The sequence below is a fragment of the Capronia epimyces genome (assembly GCF_000585565.1).
Source record: "Capronia epimyces CBS 606.96 chromosome Unknown aczIQ-supercont1.5, whole genome shotgun sequence".
Classification (NCBI taxonomy): domain Eukaryota; kingdom Fungi; phylum Ascomycota; class Eurotiomycetes; order Chaetothyriales; family Herpotrichiellaceae; genus Capronia; species Capronia epimyces.
Genome location: NW_006912908.1, coordinates 837,582 through 852,040, shown reverse-complemented (window position 1 = coordinate 852,040; position 14,459 = coordinate 837,582). Strand labels below are relative to the sequence as shown.

General features: G+C 55.0%; 5 protein-coding genes across 5 annotated transcripts; 4 read left to right on the top strand and 1 right to left on the bottom strand.

Annotated features, from left to right (window-relative positions):
* Positions 1-1,546: 1,546 nt before the first annotated feature.
* On the top strand, positions 1,547-4,772 carry A1O3_06239 (uncharacterized protein; the record flags this gene model as incomplete). Its single annotated transcript, XM_007736359.1, has 2 exons — positions 1,547-1,619; positions 1,810-4,772. The coding sequence occupies 2 exons, from the start codon at positions 1,547-1,549 to the stop codon at positions 4,770-4,772; spliced, it is 3,036 nt and encodes a 1,011-aa protein (XP_007734549.1).
* A 589-nt stretch (positions 4,773-5,361) lies between these two features.
* On the top strand, positions 5,362-6,994 carry A1O3_06238 (uncharacterized protein; the record flags this gene model as incomplete). Its single annotated transcript, XM_007736358.1, has 4 exons — positions 5,362-5,656; positions 5,712-6,198; positions 6,242-6,677; positions 6,734-6,994. The coding sequence occupies 4 exons, from the start codon at positions 5,362-5,364 to the stop codon at positions 6,992-6,994; spliced, it is 1,479 nt and encodes a 492-aa protein (XP_007734548.1).
* Positions 6,995-7,243: 249 nt separating this feature from the next.
* A1O3_06237 (uncharacterized protein) lies at positions 7,244-8,294 on the top strand (the record flags this gene model as incomplete). Its single annotated transcript, XM_007736357.1, has 2 exons — positions 7,244-7,633; positions 7,866-8,294. The coding sequence occupies 2 exons, from the start codon at positions 7,244-7,246 to the stop codon at positions 8,292-8,294; spliced, it is 819 nt and encodes a 272-aa protein (XP_007734547.1).
* Positions 8,295-8,527: 233 nt separating this feature from the next.
* Positions 8,528-10,790, bottom strand: A1O3_06236 (uncharacterized protein; the record flags this gene model as incomplete). Its single annotated transcript, XM_007736356.1, has 3 exons — positions 8,528-9,083; positions 9,141-9,815; positions 9,868-10,790. 3 exons carry the CDS (start codon positions 10,788-10,790, stop codon positions 8,528-8,530), a joined length of 2,154 nt encoding a protein of 717 aa, XP_007734546.1.
* A 1,377-nt stretch (positions 10,791-12,167) lies between these two features.
* On the top strand, positions 12,168-13,325 carry A1O3_06235 (uncharacterized protein; the record flags this gene model as incomplete). Its single annotated transcript, XM_007736355.1, has 1 exon — positions 12,168-13,325. One exon carries the CDS (start codon positions 12,168-12,170, stop codon positions 13,323-13,325), a length of 1,158 nt encoding a protein of 385 aa, XP_007734545.1.
* Positions 13,326-14,459: the final 1,134 nt, after the last annotated feature.

Sequence of the window (14,459 nt, the reverse complement as noted above, 5' to 3'; positions counted from 1 at the left end):
ATCTCTCTTATCTCACTCAGTGCGCACTGCACTGTTTGATTTAAATTCAGTCCCAAGACCGATGGCCACTGTGGGTGATGATGGACCGCTGAGATAGGCTGATATGGGATGCGTAGGTCTTGCCACTTGAAATGATAACGAGGTTAGGTTGGTTCAAGATTGATGAGCGGGAGCATGTTCAGAGTCTCATCTGACACCGACAGTCTTTGATGTCTCTTGATCATACAGTCTGTGATGCAATCCGCGACACTAATAGCCAGGAAGTGAGGCTAAGTGAGGCTTTCCTTGCTGCTGACACTCTACAGGCCTGCGACTAGACTATAAAGTTGGCCGTGTCAGCATTCGGAATCGCAGGTATGTACATGAAGTTGGCCGATAGCTGTCGGCCGGGTACTCAGGGTTTAAGTTTGCCGATCGAGGGGTCTCATAAGTCAAAGGCATCCCGAGGCTGGGCCGACTGAGCTTCGTGGTGGAAAAGGATCGCCCAGCATGGGCTATGGAGTACTCTGTACAGTATCTTTTCTGGGGAAAGGGGGAAGACAAGGACCAGGACCCAACAGTTGGCCGACCATGCACCGACCATGGATCGCCTGAGGCCAAGGAGCCATATGTAGGCCCTAAGGCTTCCAGTTCCCCATTACGGGAGGTGGCCGTGTACGCTACAACGGGAGCCAGTCCGGCGGGACGCAAGTGGGGGAGATAGTAGAGGATAGAGGATGGACGCGGAGATGCTCGGGTCTCGATGGCAGGAGGAGGAGGCGGTGGTGGTGGTGGTGGTGGTGATAGTAACGTACAGTACTGAGTACAGTAGCAGTGTTGCAGGCACCGCAGGAATAATGGTAGAGGCGGCAGTGAGTGGCAATGGCAGGGAGCACTACGCAACGCAGTCTCAACCCTACCTATACGTAGGTACTGTAGGCCTTAGCCCCTAAGGCTTAGGGGCCCCTGGATCTGACTCGGGCCTATCTGGCCAGCACCCGAGTTCGGGGGTCTCAGGCCTACCTATGTACCTATGTAAGCCTCGCCTCCCGCCTCAAGCTCTAGATGTTGGTGCTCTACTCCGGCAAACTCGAAGGCGGGGCTGTATCTCTGGTGTTCAGTGTCTAGTGTCCAGAGTATCTATCACCTATCTCGAAGACCTATCTTTCCAACATTGCATACTAACACTGACACTACGGATACATCCACGTAATCCGTCCACGATGCGCCATCCACAATCCACGATGTCTGCTCCAGAGTCCACAACGGCCAGTTCAACTGTCCATCGGTCGGCCATCTCCTTGTCGTCGTGCCTATCTCCCTCCCGATCCCGATCCCGATCGGCCTATCTTGATTACATGAGCGGCCGATTCTTCTCTTGGGAGGGTTACAAGCACAAGCACAGGCTTAAGCACAACAAGCACGACCAGCGATCCAGGTACTTATCTCGCCATATAGGCCTCAGATAAGTCAGTGCCTGGAGTAGAATCGAGACGGCCGAGGCAATAACGAAGAAAGACGAGTCAGGCTGGAATCAGGCCAGACCAGACAAGACACCACCTGAATCATGGGCAGCCTCGCCGGACATGGCACTGAGAGCCCGCCCCTTCATAGATACCGCATTGGGGTGGATGTAGGAGGTACGTACTGCGCATACAGCCTCCTTCGTGGCATCCCGTCACCTGTGTCATCTTAGCTTCGTCCCCATCTTTCTCCTTCTTCCTCTCCTCGATCCATCGACGTTGCTATTGCTACAGTCAACCTCTACTGGCCCAGCTCCTGGCTAGTCCAAGCGATACCTGGCTGATATCAATTTCTCGTTCTCTTCAGGAACCAATACCGACGCCGTGCTCATCTCGCTTTCCCCCACGCAGATCGTAGCCTCCCACAAAGCACCCACGACGCCCGATGTCACCACAGGCATCACCCAGGCCGTCCGGACCGTCATCCACGCCAGCAATGTACCTCTGGACGCCATCAGCTGCGTGATCGTCGGAACCACTCATTTCGTGAACGCGGTGGTGCAGCGCTCTTCGTCGCTTCAGCGCGTCGGCGTTGTTCGACTGTGCGGAGGGAGCAAAGATGGGTTCGGGCTCGGCGTGCCGCCCTTTATCGACTTCCCGCCGGATCTACGCCGACTAATCTCGACGCGGCCCTATTTCTGCCAGGGCGGTCACCAGATCTCCGGCTCTGAAATCTCGCCCATTGACCCCGCCGAGTTGACCGAGGTGGCGGAGAAACTTGTCAAAGATGGCATCTTCGATGTCGTCGTCTCGGCCGTCTATTCGCCCCTGAACGCGGAACATGAAGTCACAGCGGGCGATATCCTGCTACGGAAAATGAAACAAGTGGCCAAGGCCCATGGTCTCGCGATTCGACCCCGGCTCACGCTCTCGCATCAGATCTCATCCCTCGGGTTCCTTGCAAGGGAGAACGCCGCCATCCTCAATGCCACCCTGAGGCCGCTGGCCGAGAAGACCATCCTGGGCTTCCAGAAGGCCATGCAAGACATCTTCCGTGGGGTTCCCTGTGCATTGTACCTCACCCAGAATGACGGAAGCGTACTGAGTGCCCCGGACGCCATCGACCTCCCGATCCGAACATTCAATTCCGGTCCTACGAATTCGATCCGAGGCGGTGATTTCCTCTGGAACGCCGCGAGCACGGGTGCCGGTGAAGTCCATGCGGACCGCCAGGATGCTCTCGTGGTCATCGACATTGGCGGAACCACCTCGGATAGCGGCTTGTTGCTCCCCAACGGCCTGCCCAGAATGAGCTCTGTGATGAGTCTGGTGGGAGGCGTGCGCACCAACTTTGCGTTGCCTGCAGTGGAGAGCGTGGGGCTTGGTGGTGGAAGCATTGTACGAGTGTCCGGAGATGATATCACCGTTGGACCGGACAGTGTTGCTCTAGAGCTGCTGCAGAAGGCTCGTCTGTTTGGCGGTGACGTCTTGACATCCACCGATATCGTGGCCGCATCCGAATGGCACTCGCCGACAGGTCACAACCCCCTGAAAGGGATGGGTGACCCCAGTCGCTTGAGGGACGTTACTCCAGAGCTGATCAAGAAGGCCAAGGCTCGCATGCGAAAGATCATAGAAGAACTGGTTGATCGAACCAAGGTTCAGAAGGGAGATGTGGATGTTCTGATCGTCGGCGGAGGCGCCATCGTCATCGATGTCGATGAGCCTCTCGAGGGAGTCCGCGCCGTGCGGAAAGTTAAAGGTGGAGAGGTCGCCAATGCAGTTGGCGCCGCGATATCGCGAGTATCAGGCGTTGTGGATACCGTCGTAGATACATCCCACCAGACGTTGAAGGAAGCCCAAGAGGTGGTGTCGGCATCAGCCATTGATGCTGCCGTCGCCAACGGAGCGCAGCGAGAGACCGTCCAGGTTGCCGAAGTCACTATCCTCCCTATTCAGTACGTCGATGCAAAGGCGCGCATACACATCAGAGCCGTCGGAGCATTAGACGTAATCAAGCACGCCAAACAAGGCGCATCTAGTCCGATCGTCTTGCCAGAGCTGCCTGAACAACAGCAACAGGTCCAGAAAGAGACTGTCAACGGTGGCTTGGTCGATGAGACGGCCGAGATCATCGACATTCAAGGCTATAGGCCCAAGGTCGAACACCGGCGATGGGTGGTGTCGATCATCGACCTCGAATGGATCGCGCAGGGTTGCAAGGTCCTTGGCTGCGGAGGAGGGGGAGACCCTTATCAGCAGTATCTCAAAATTCGCGCTCTACTTGAGATATCTCCAGGCAGTATCAGGGTCGTGTCGCCGACCGATCTGCCTGAAACGGCCACCGTCGGATGGACGGGCTGCATGGGCAGTCCTGAAGTAAGCATGGAGCGAATGGAAGCCGACGAGTGCAACAAGGCACACGACGAATTGACGCGAGTGCTAGGGCTTCCTCCGGCCGATGCGTTCATGGCCCTGGAGATCGGCGGAGGCAACGGCGTCGTCAACCTCGAGGTGGCGGCTCAGCATGGGGTGCCCTGTGTCGATGCCGACTACATGGGCCGCGCATATCCAACGTATTGGCAGACAACGATCAATGTCTACGGCACCGCCCGGGGGGAGGCGCTGGTACCGGCGACAATCGCCAGCGGAGATGGATCCTTTATCACCATGACTGCCAGCAGGACCGATAAACTTGTGGACAAGGCATTGCGGGCTGCCGTTGTGGAGATGGGATGCAGGGCTGGGAAAGCGGCTCCTCCCAAGTCGGCCAAAGTTGTCCAGGAGCAGGCCGTTCTTAATACCGTTTCTCTGGCCTGGTGGATAGGCCGGGCGATCGCTCTGGAGAAGAACGTGACGGACAAGGCGAAGCGGATCATCGACGCGGTCGGCGGCTCTGCGAGCGCGAAGATCTTAGCCGAAGGCAAGATCACCAGTGTGGAGCGCGTCCTCAAGACCGGACACACCTACGGTGTTGTAGAGGTCGACGGAGTCCTCAGCGACGGGTCCAAGGCGATAGTCCGAATCCCGTTCAAGAACGAAAATGCCTTTGTCGAGGCCATGTCGGCCGATGGTAAGAAGTCCATCCTGGCTTCTGTGCCAGATCTCATCGCCGTTCTGGATTCGGAGACAGGCTCCGGTCTGGGCACGCCAGAGTACAAGTACGGCTTGAAGGTGACCATCATAGCCATTGCGGCGTCGCCTCGCTGGACGGATACTCCTCGAGGGTTGGAATTGGGCGGACCGGCATCCATGGGCTTTGACGATGTCGAGTACGTGCCTATCGGCAGGTACACGAAGCCGCGGAGTGTCATTGACATGTATGCATAGATTTTGCAACTCCTATCCGGGGGGTTCTCGCCGTTGAAGGCCTGCGTACATATTAAGAGAATACTATGTACTACTTTGGAGTACGTATAGAGTACTGGTGGAGAAACATGTTAGCACTGTTAGCAGCCTTGGCATGAGTACCTAGTACTACTAGCGCAACCAGTGACTGGATAGTACCGGGCTAGTCACAATTTTAGTTTGGAGACAAAGCGGGCTATTGCCCTTCGAGTTAGCACCTAGGTACTACAGTTTGCACCATGTCGATATGTATAAACATTACGTACGAAGCACCTCATGTACTACTACTGTTCCGCGACACTCACTACATGTACTTCACAAGCAAAACGTACCTGCCAAACACATGTAGGCAAGCGCGGGTTGCCCCAGACAGCTCATAACAGTGGCGTGAATGCGCGTGAGAGCAAATGCTGGCCGCCACCCACAAGAGGTATAGCGTACATGAATGTATCTATATGTACCAAATGAGCACGCCGAACCTTGTTTTGAGTGCTCTCCCTTCAAGTTTGGCTAGCAATTCCTTTTTTTCTTTGTAGTCCTGCATTCTCCCATGCAAATGTTTGCCTCCACCATGCCTGAAGAAGAGGAAGACACAAACGTCGTCATGTCTGTTGAATGTGGCGATCATATATTGGAAAGAGTCTCCCAATGGCTTGACGATTGCAGTATATCGTCAGTCCAAGAAGAACCTTTGGTGCTTGTCGATAGTTCGCAGTCGGAAATCGTGTTGGCGGAGACGGAGACGCAAGGAGGAGAACCGTCGAAGAAACGCAGGGCAGCATCAGAGCCTGCAATCGCCATGGGTCGAACTCCGTCGCCTACCAAGCGCCGTGCTGTTGGAATGGGCAGATCTCCTTTCGTGCAGAGTGAGTTGTCGTAATTTGCCAGCCTCCTGATCGACTAACGTCAAAGAACTCGCAGATGACTCTACACCAAGCCTTGAATATCCTTCGGTCGATTCCCCCACTCGCTTGACGTCGAAGTTCAGTCCTGGTATCATCTCCAGTCGAAATCGGAGCCCAACTAAAAAGAACGGAGACTTGTATAGCATGTACCCTGAAATCAAGTTCAGGGATGCCGAAGACACCTTCATGCTGGAACAGGCAGCCGAGCTTGCTAGGCGTGTAAAGAAGGCCACAGTAACCCTACCCAAGGAGCTACAGAAGTATCCAGAAAGACCAGCTTCTTGCCAACATCTGTCGCCTGTCGAGTGGCAAGAGAGTCATGGCCATTCGCTCTCTGAGATCCAGGACTTCTGGACGAAGGTCCAGTACATTGCAAACTCGACAAAAGTATGTGCGACTGAGGAGAGGCCGGAGGAGTGTTGGAGTGACGATGTTGTCATTGAGATCATGAGATTGGCCCTCAGCTGGTCGGGCCTGGGAAACAAGTTGATGTTGGCAAATCTGTGAGTTATCCCTCAGTGCGCGTGGCCATACTGATGTTGGTAGCAAAACCATCGAGGTGGATCAGCCAGCACTTCTTCCTGTCGTCAATGGCAAGCGTGTCTCAAAGAAAATTGACTATGGCATATGTCTGCAACCCTCCGATGAAGATAAAAACATGATCAACAACGTACGTTACGGACTGCAAACCATCAGTCAATCAAAAGTGCCCATGCTTCGCAACCGAGCCCTCTTCTGCAATTTGGAAATCAAAAAGTTATATGCAGGGCAAGATCCATTACCGCAACTTGGCGTGTGGACGCTAGCCGGATTGACGAAGTTGTCTCTTCTGGCACAAATGGCAGCGGCTGGAAAGACAAAGATGGGAGAAAGTTCGATGCTTCACGATCCGGAGGTGGAGGTGCCTGTGATTCCATGCTGGACTGTGGTGGGTGACAGGTGGGCACTCTACATTGCGCAGAGATGTTCTTCTGCGGAAACAGTAAGTCAAGGGTGTCTATTCAGTTCAAATCTAGAACTCAGCGCTGACTGTACTAGGTCATCCAAGGACCTGTGGCAACCTACTTCACCCATTCTGGTGCAGATATCGTGAAGCTTGTGCATGCTTTGTGCGAGATACTTCGATGGGGTGACACGACCTTTCGGGAATGGCTAATGAGGGTTGTATCTGAACAGCCAACAGATTACAGACAGGCTCAGATCGACGCGTACCATGCAGAGTTGGCGGCAGAGTTGGCGGCAGAGTTGGCGGCAGAGTTGGCGGCAATGCGCCGCAGCGTTGTACAGAGTATAAAGTAGATAAATTGGTCTTGTTCTCGGTATGCTACCTACTAGGGTTAGGGTTAGGGTTAGGGTTAGGGGATGCTGTAAGAAATACAGCTACTAGGTACCTAACCAGCCATCACAAATTCGGATAAGTCTGTCACTTCCACTTAACATCTCCGTACTCCGTATACACTACTACTACTGCATTCCTATGGAAGAGTCGGAGTCCGGATACTCTGTACATACTACGAACTACTACTTACTACCTTACCGAAGCCAGTCATGGCCGGCAAAGCGCACGCCCACGCTCACGCCCACGCTTTCCAGCAAGCCTGCCGTACTAGCATTCGCATACAGTCGACCACACGCCCTCCTGCACCGTACTTCCAGACCACACGAAGCTCTGCTTCCCCACCAACGAGGCGCAACTTGACCACATATGTTCCCAACAAGCCTCGAGGCAGTGATAGCCGCTCCATAGCCCGTCGGCCTTGTCAGCGTTATGCCAGCACCGGCACCGGCACCACCTCAGGCCCCAGCAGACGAGCCGTCACCGTGACGAGCGACGACGGGCGGTACAACTGGTCTGAATTGAGCACTGGGGAAAAGGCGGCGCGCGGGACACAGCAGACGTTCAACTTCCTGCTGGTTTCGCTGGGCCTGGTTGGGACTGTAAGCCACAAAGCAGAAAGCAGAAGCAGAAGAGAATGAGAGACAATTGGCAATTCCCCATCTCCCTGCGCTGCGTTTTCATGCTTCATGCTTCATATGAAGTCTCATCCTCTCCTCTCCTCTCCTGTCCTCTCCTCTCCTCTTGGGTCAAGATGCGCATGCACAACCACAAGCACAATCCCAAGCCCAAGCTCCACCAGACGACTGGCTAACACGGCTCCTGCAATAACAGATCACAATATCCTACCTCCTCTATACCGAGCTCTTCGCCCCCGACAGCGCCACCATCCAGTTCAACGCCGCCGTCAAGCGCATCAAATCGTCCCCGGAATGCCGCGAACTGCTGGGCCCCGCATCCCAGATCAAGGCGTACGGCGAGCCCACCTCGAGTAAATGGGCGCGCGCCCGGCCCCTGGCCCACGGCTCCGAAGTGGACAAGTTCGGCACCACGCATTTCCGCATGCATTTCAACGTCGAGGGCCCTGACGGCCGTGGCGTCGTCACCGTCCACATGACCAAACCTAGGGATGAGGACAGGTTGGAGTACCAGCTGCTCAGTTTGACCGTCAAGGGTCACGAGACGGTCTATCTGGAGAACAAAGATGCAGAACATGGAGTCAAAGGAAAAGTCGGCAAGATGTTCGGTGTACAGTGGCGTTAGTCATGGTATAGGAGTCGAACTCGCCATTTCGAAACACATCTATGGATCAGTCCCTCAAAAAGACGACTCGGACGCCATATGTGGGCTGGCTAGCTTTCACTACGTGCTGGCAGGCTTCACATCTAACGACGATATTGTTCACATGTACCACAGAAGATATCCTCATTGTTTCCTGCGATTCGTGCATCTGATATTCGGACTCGAGGCACAGAAGCTATTTATTGACCAGCATCTCACGCGGGCACCTCCTCACGTTTGAGAACTTGGATCTTGCTGCCCACCGACGTAGCAACAGCTGGTGTGGGAGAAACCTCGTCCTCTCCTTTCGAGCCGCCTCCCGCGGAGATGGGCTGCCGGCTGCGACTCGTGATATCAACACCCAACACCCCGCCAATGTATCCGCCTCGCTCGCCAGGGACACTGAACTCGCGGAAAGTGTAGCCCCATTCGTTCAACCAGTTGCGCACGCCCTTGCCCACTTTGTCCTTGCCGTTCTTGCTATGATGTCCTGTTCCAGTGATGGCGTATATGATCCTCCTTCCACGTTTGGCCTGAGTGGAGAGGATATTTTCGAGGTACTCAATGGCCTCCTCCGGGTGAAGACCATGCAGATCGATGTACATCTCTTCGTCTTCATCGACTGGTGCCGAGAGATGTGGGTTGCGCTCGTCATACAACGCCTTGGCTGCTTCTCGGTGGGCCTTTCTCATTGCGTCGTTTTCGGCTTGTCCGCGAAGTGACAGTGCCTTCGCTGCGCGGGCATCATTGCGATTCCAGGCTTGGGCCGCACTTTGCACGTCAACTTAGATACGATCTGAAGGTCGGACCATGCCGGGTTGGACTTACCTCTGCAAAAATTTGTTGCGTATACTTCCGTGTTTGATGGCTTCCTGTCGGTATTTCATGTATTGCTGGTTGGCCCGAGCACCGGTCTCCAGCCATGGAATGTGCTGTGGCTCCGGTATTTTACGTGCGGTCGCACCCTCAGATCCTCCGTACGTTCGGATCTTTCGGGTAGGGTCTGTTTTCCGTGCCTGTGCAGGATTTGGAGACGGCGACATACGCACCACGTCCGCAAGCGAAGACGGTGTCTCTCTCTCCATACTTCCAGGTCCGTGCCTAGACCGTTGACTATATTGCTTCGCTCCTCGCTTCACGCTCAGCGACCCTAGACTTGGAAATGCTTCTGGGTCGTCCATGGCTAGAGAAGAAGGTGTTTCCGGACGGTTCTGATGCCGTGAGTTGGGCCTGGAATGAGGCCGAGAGCCGGGGGCAAGATTGCCCAAGCTGCTTCGGCTTTTCTGGCTGGTTGGTACAAAAGTATTTCCAGCTGCTAGCCCAGCCTGGAGGGCGCTTCGGACATTCTGGTTGGAAAGGCTAGGGAATTGATCGTTCTGGTCTTGAAGTGGGAAGTGTGGAGTAGGACTAGCCTCGCCAACCGAGAGATGATTGACAAGGAGGGCTGGGTCATGAGAAAATTGACAAGCGTCGCCTGCTAAACAGTTACCGTTCATCCAGTACCTGGAACGATTGTCAGTAGAGTTGAAAGGGTCCGGGGGTAATGCCGCCTTACTTGCAAAGATAGCCGCTGGTGTCGTGAGCGAATCGGCAGTCTGCGCGAAGACAAGATCCAGAGGCTAACCAGTATTTGCAGACAATCGAACTCTTTCCGGCACTCGGAGTGGAAGGCCGGGCCTGATTCACTGACATAGACTTGCCTACCAGAACTTTGGCCTCATTGCTCGGCACCCCTGTGTATTGCGCGTCGGCCGTATCTGTTCCCAATAATGCAGCAATGGTGGCACCCAAGTCATACGAATGCTTGTTGAGGGCGTCCTCAATCTCGTCATCTGTCTTGCGGTCACCCAGCACTGATCGCAGAATATCGTAAGGACTCATATCTGGTTGGGGGACCCATTCAGGCGCCGCAGCACTCAGGTGTGCCGTAGCTGTGGATGAGGCATTACTCGCCGTTTCATCTGCTAACAGCCAATCGACATTTTCGTGGCCATAATCACCGTAGATATCTGGTGCCGGGCTAGAGTCGGAGAATTCATAAGCATTCAAGCTGGGACTATGCGGTATAGGTTGGGCTAACGCGAGACGTGGTGAAGGTCGAGGCGAACCGAAGGGCGACTGTGCACTGGACTTCTGGCGGGAGAAACTGGGGCGCGAAGCCGGGAAACCAACCGAGAGAGCGGGACTGGACGAGAGGGGAGGAGGAGATCCCAAAGGTGTAGGAGCCCTATTGATCTGCCAGGGAGCAGGAGACGACCTCCGAATGACATGGTGTCTCAAGGGCGTCTCTGATACCTCTCCGCGTTGCGCATTTCGATGTTTCCATAAGGCATCCAAAACAGCATTCTCCAGGGCATGTCCGCTCAACCCGGCTTCCTTGCCGAGTAACTCCTCCAAGCGTTCTGTTTTATCTTCTTCTTCTATTGTCGAGTCTTCTAATATAGAACGACAAAGGTCGTAGTGCTGGTCAGAGACCATCTCGGCCGTTGTCGGAGTCTAGGTGCAGTGAGAGAGAAATGAGATCAAGGTGTGGCTAGTTGGGCGGTGACTCGACATCAACATCGAATCGCTAGGGAACGAACGGAATCGTGAAGGTGTCGTGTGAGCCGTGGGCCGTCCGTTGTATCATGCTTCCGCAGAATCAGGAGTCAGACGGAAAGAATCGAGTAGCCGGCCAGATGGGGTGTCCGTGAGTACGAGCACTGGGGTCGCGCCCGCCAGCATACAGCCGACGGAGTATTGAACTGCGCGTTCGATGGGAGGGGACGCGGCCAGATGTAGAGATATAGATGGAACTAGCTTGCTGAAGTCAGGCCAGGCCTCGCCTATGTTAGTCTGGCACAGAACGACAAGAGATATGCAGGTGATCAAAGGCGAGTACCAGCAAGATGTTAGATCAATCACTCACTGAACAGCGCATATGCGCCGACCAGGATGCTGCAGCGCGAGCTAAGGGGGGACGGAGTGGGAATGAGGGAGCGGTGCTGCGGTGCTGTGGCTGTCCTGTCCGGGGGCGGCGCGGGAGGCTCGCAGGCAAACCGCAGTGCTGTGGAGTCCTAACCAAGTTGGGGAGGTACGGTACAGAGGACGAGGACGGAGGACGGAGGCCGGATATAGCAACTCACCATTCCTCACTCAGCAAACCTACAGAGTAGATACATACGTTTGTGCCATCACTGGCATGCTACAGACTATCCCAGCAAAGTATCACCACCTGCCTCATTGCACACAACTGTCCAGTCTCCTTTACAGGTCGCTCAGCTTCTTGTAAGCTGTGCCGTGTGAGACGCTCAACCACGACCACGCTATTCAACGCTGGGCGGAAGTCTGTATGACGTAGAAAAATAGGCAGCACAGGCGTCTGGCTTCGGCTGAACATGTCTCCGAGCCCCCCACAGTCCACGAAATGAAACGCGGCTTTAGACCACTTTGGCCCGAAAATATATTATTACAGAGGTTGGTACCTCAAGGTACCTTAGTACCTTAGTACCTGCACCTCGTAGTACATAGGTCCTACCACGAAGTATCTGTGCGGGCGGCAACGGCGGAAAGACAACGCCCAGCTCTTCGCTGTTCGCCCGCCGGTCGCCCGCCGGCCATTGTACGCTAACTCCGTGCAATGCTGCCTACTGTTTCCTCTTCACATTTGGCCATGCTCCCTCCTCCCCGTCTATACTCGTTCAACAGTGTCAGATTGTTAGATTGTCACTCGCCTGTCCGCACCGATCTCTACCCGGCTTTCACAATGTCCGACCGTCTATTCCCTTAGAGTCCGCGCCCTCCGCCCTCCGTACCTTCAACTCCTCCCATACCATCGTGCCCCAACCTCCCTCTCGCAGCTCCTCTGGCGACAAGATGCCCCCGAGCCAGGTTGCACTGCCAGACTCTGACGATGATTCGCCCCACGCCTCTCTTCTAAGCCCTTGGAGACCTCCCCGAAACTCGCTGTCAACAGGAAGAAGTTCACCGTTTGTGCCGAGCCGAACAACCGCGTGGCGAGATGAATTAATCAACAATGCGGAGAAGATCCGACGTCGCGTACAGGCCGTTTGGCATAGAATGACACCCCTGCAGCGAGTTCTGGCATGTGTTGGACTTGTCGTCTTCCATGCTCTACTCATCTTATTCCTTGTGTTCAATGAACGCATCTTCGGCTGGCTGGAGCCTGTTGCCGAGCGCTGGAAACACACCCCGGGTGGGTGGACGATTCTATGGGCGGTGACTTTTTTCACTGCTTTTCCACCCATCATTGGTTATTCGACCTGCGGCACCACCGCCGGGTTCGTGTATGGGGTCTGGGAAGGATGGTTCATACTGGCAACAGCAACAGTGGCGGGTTCGTTCTGTTCTTTCATCGTGTCCAGGACAGTCCTGCGGAAATGGGTGGAGCGGATGGTGGCCGACGACAAACGATTCGCCGCGTTCACCCTGATCCTGAAGCACGATGGGTTGAAGCTGTTATGCATGATCCGACTCTGCCCTCTCCCATATTCCTTGTCGAATGGAGCCATGGCAACGTTTCCCACGGTCCATCCTGCTATGTATGCTTTGGCTACAACACTAGTCACGCCCAAACTGCTCATCCACGCCTTCATTGGCAGTCGATTGGCGGTGATTGCACGAACCCGGGAGAAGATGACTCTTGCGGACCGAGCTGTCAACTACAGCAGTATTGGGATAGGTGCCGTGATAGGAATCGGAGTCGGCCTATACATCTACCGGCAGACCATGGCTCGAGCTAGGGAGCTCGAAGCCGAAGAAGCGGCCAATATCAGAGATTCCACGCGAAGGACTGGCCACATCCCCAGCGAATTCAGCGATGACCCCGAAGCACAAGTGGCAGCGAGCACGTTGGCCCGAGACGATGACGCGCTGGACTATTTCGACGAGGCTCCTCCCGAGCAGTTGGAATACCATGATGAGCCGACTGATGACGAAGACGTCTTTGGACACGGCGACGGTGCCGGGGAAGAGGTGATAGCTAATATTAGTCTTCACCCACAGAAGAAATAGACTGAACCTGCATTTTGGGCTACATGGTCGACAACGTGATAGAGAAGTCAGCCGGCGCGCTGCCTGAGTTGAATAGATGCACAAAGGGTGATCGGACCCTGAAACGGAGCCAGGGACAGGATGCCAAAGCATGGAGCATTGATACCCTCTTCCTGCCCAGAGACAGCCACTTGCGGCTAGTATAGCATATGACCGTTTATTGTTAAGCAAACTTCCTCGAAGCTCCGGATAGCCGCAATGTCCGCCTGTGACCTGACGGCGTTGGCGACCTTGCAAAAGTCACCCACGACTTTTGCAAGGACGCTACGGGCCTCCCTAAACTCTCCACTGCGCCAATTAGTCACTAGATACATACGGAGCACCAGGAGTACATTGTATGCGAGGATCCGCCGGAAAAAGGCCACAGAAAGCATGCTAATTAGTAGTCTAATTAGTAGTAGGTACGTACAGTACGGAGTACGTATGTAGGTACATATCATGACCGCAGCGGCGGCAGTTTCGGTGTTGTCGCAGGGGAGCGGTGCGTGGCGGGTGCTGAGTGGTGGCTCTCAGGGCTTAGGAGGCTTACTGGAGGAGGCCAAGAGGCTACGGAACGCCCCCTTAAGGTCTCCTAAGCCTTAAGTCTTGAGCCTCCTTGGCCCTTAGCTTCCCAGGCTTAGGTAGCCTCTAAGCCTTAGGTTGCCTGTGCAAGGCGGCGCTGCCCACCTCCTCGGACCTCAGCCCTTCTTTGCTCCGCACCTCATGCTCCGCACCTGCGCCCTTCTGGAAATGATGGCATTAGCTGCCAGTGGTGCTTCATCCAACCCTTCTCCCCCAGTCGCTTGATCTTCACACAATCCCACCTGCAGTCACGCGCCGGATCATCTCTGCGGTGGCCCTGTATTCGTACAGTCTACATACGGTCGATGCCTGGCCGGCCATGATGCCATGATGCCACCCTTACAGTAGCCTGCCTCTAATGCCGACTGATCCACCAGATGGCAGACTGACCGGATCCCAGGCCCCTAAGCCCTTCACCCGCAGCAGCATGGTTGTCATGGTCCGTTTCAGCCCCATCGGCACGCACTTGAATGAGTCCAACTGGGAGTTGAATCCCACTTCGGGTCTCGTCCGGCTTCTCGGCTGCATCATGGT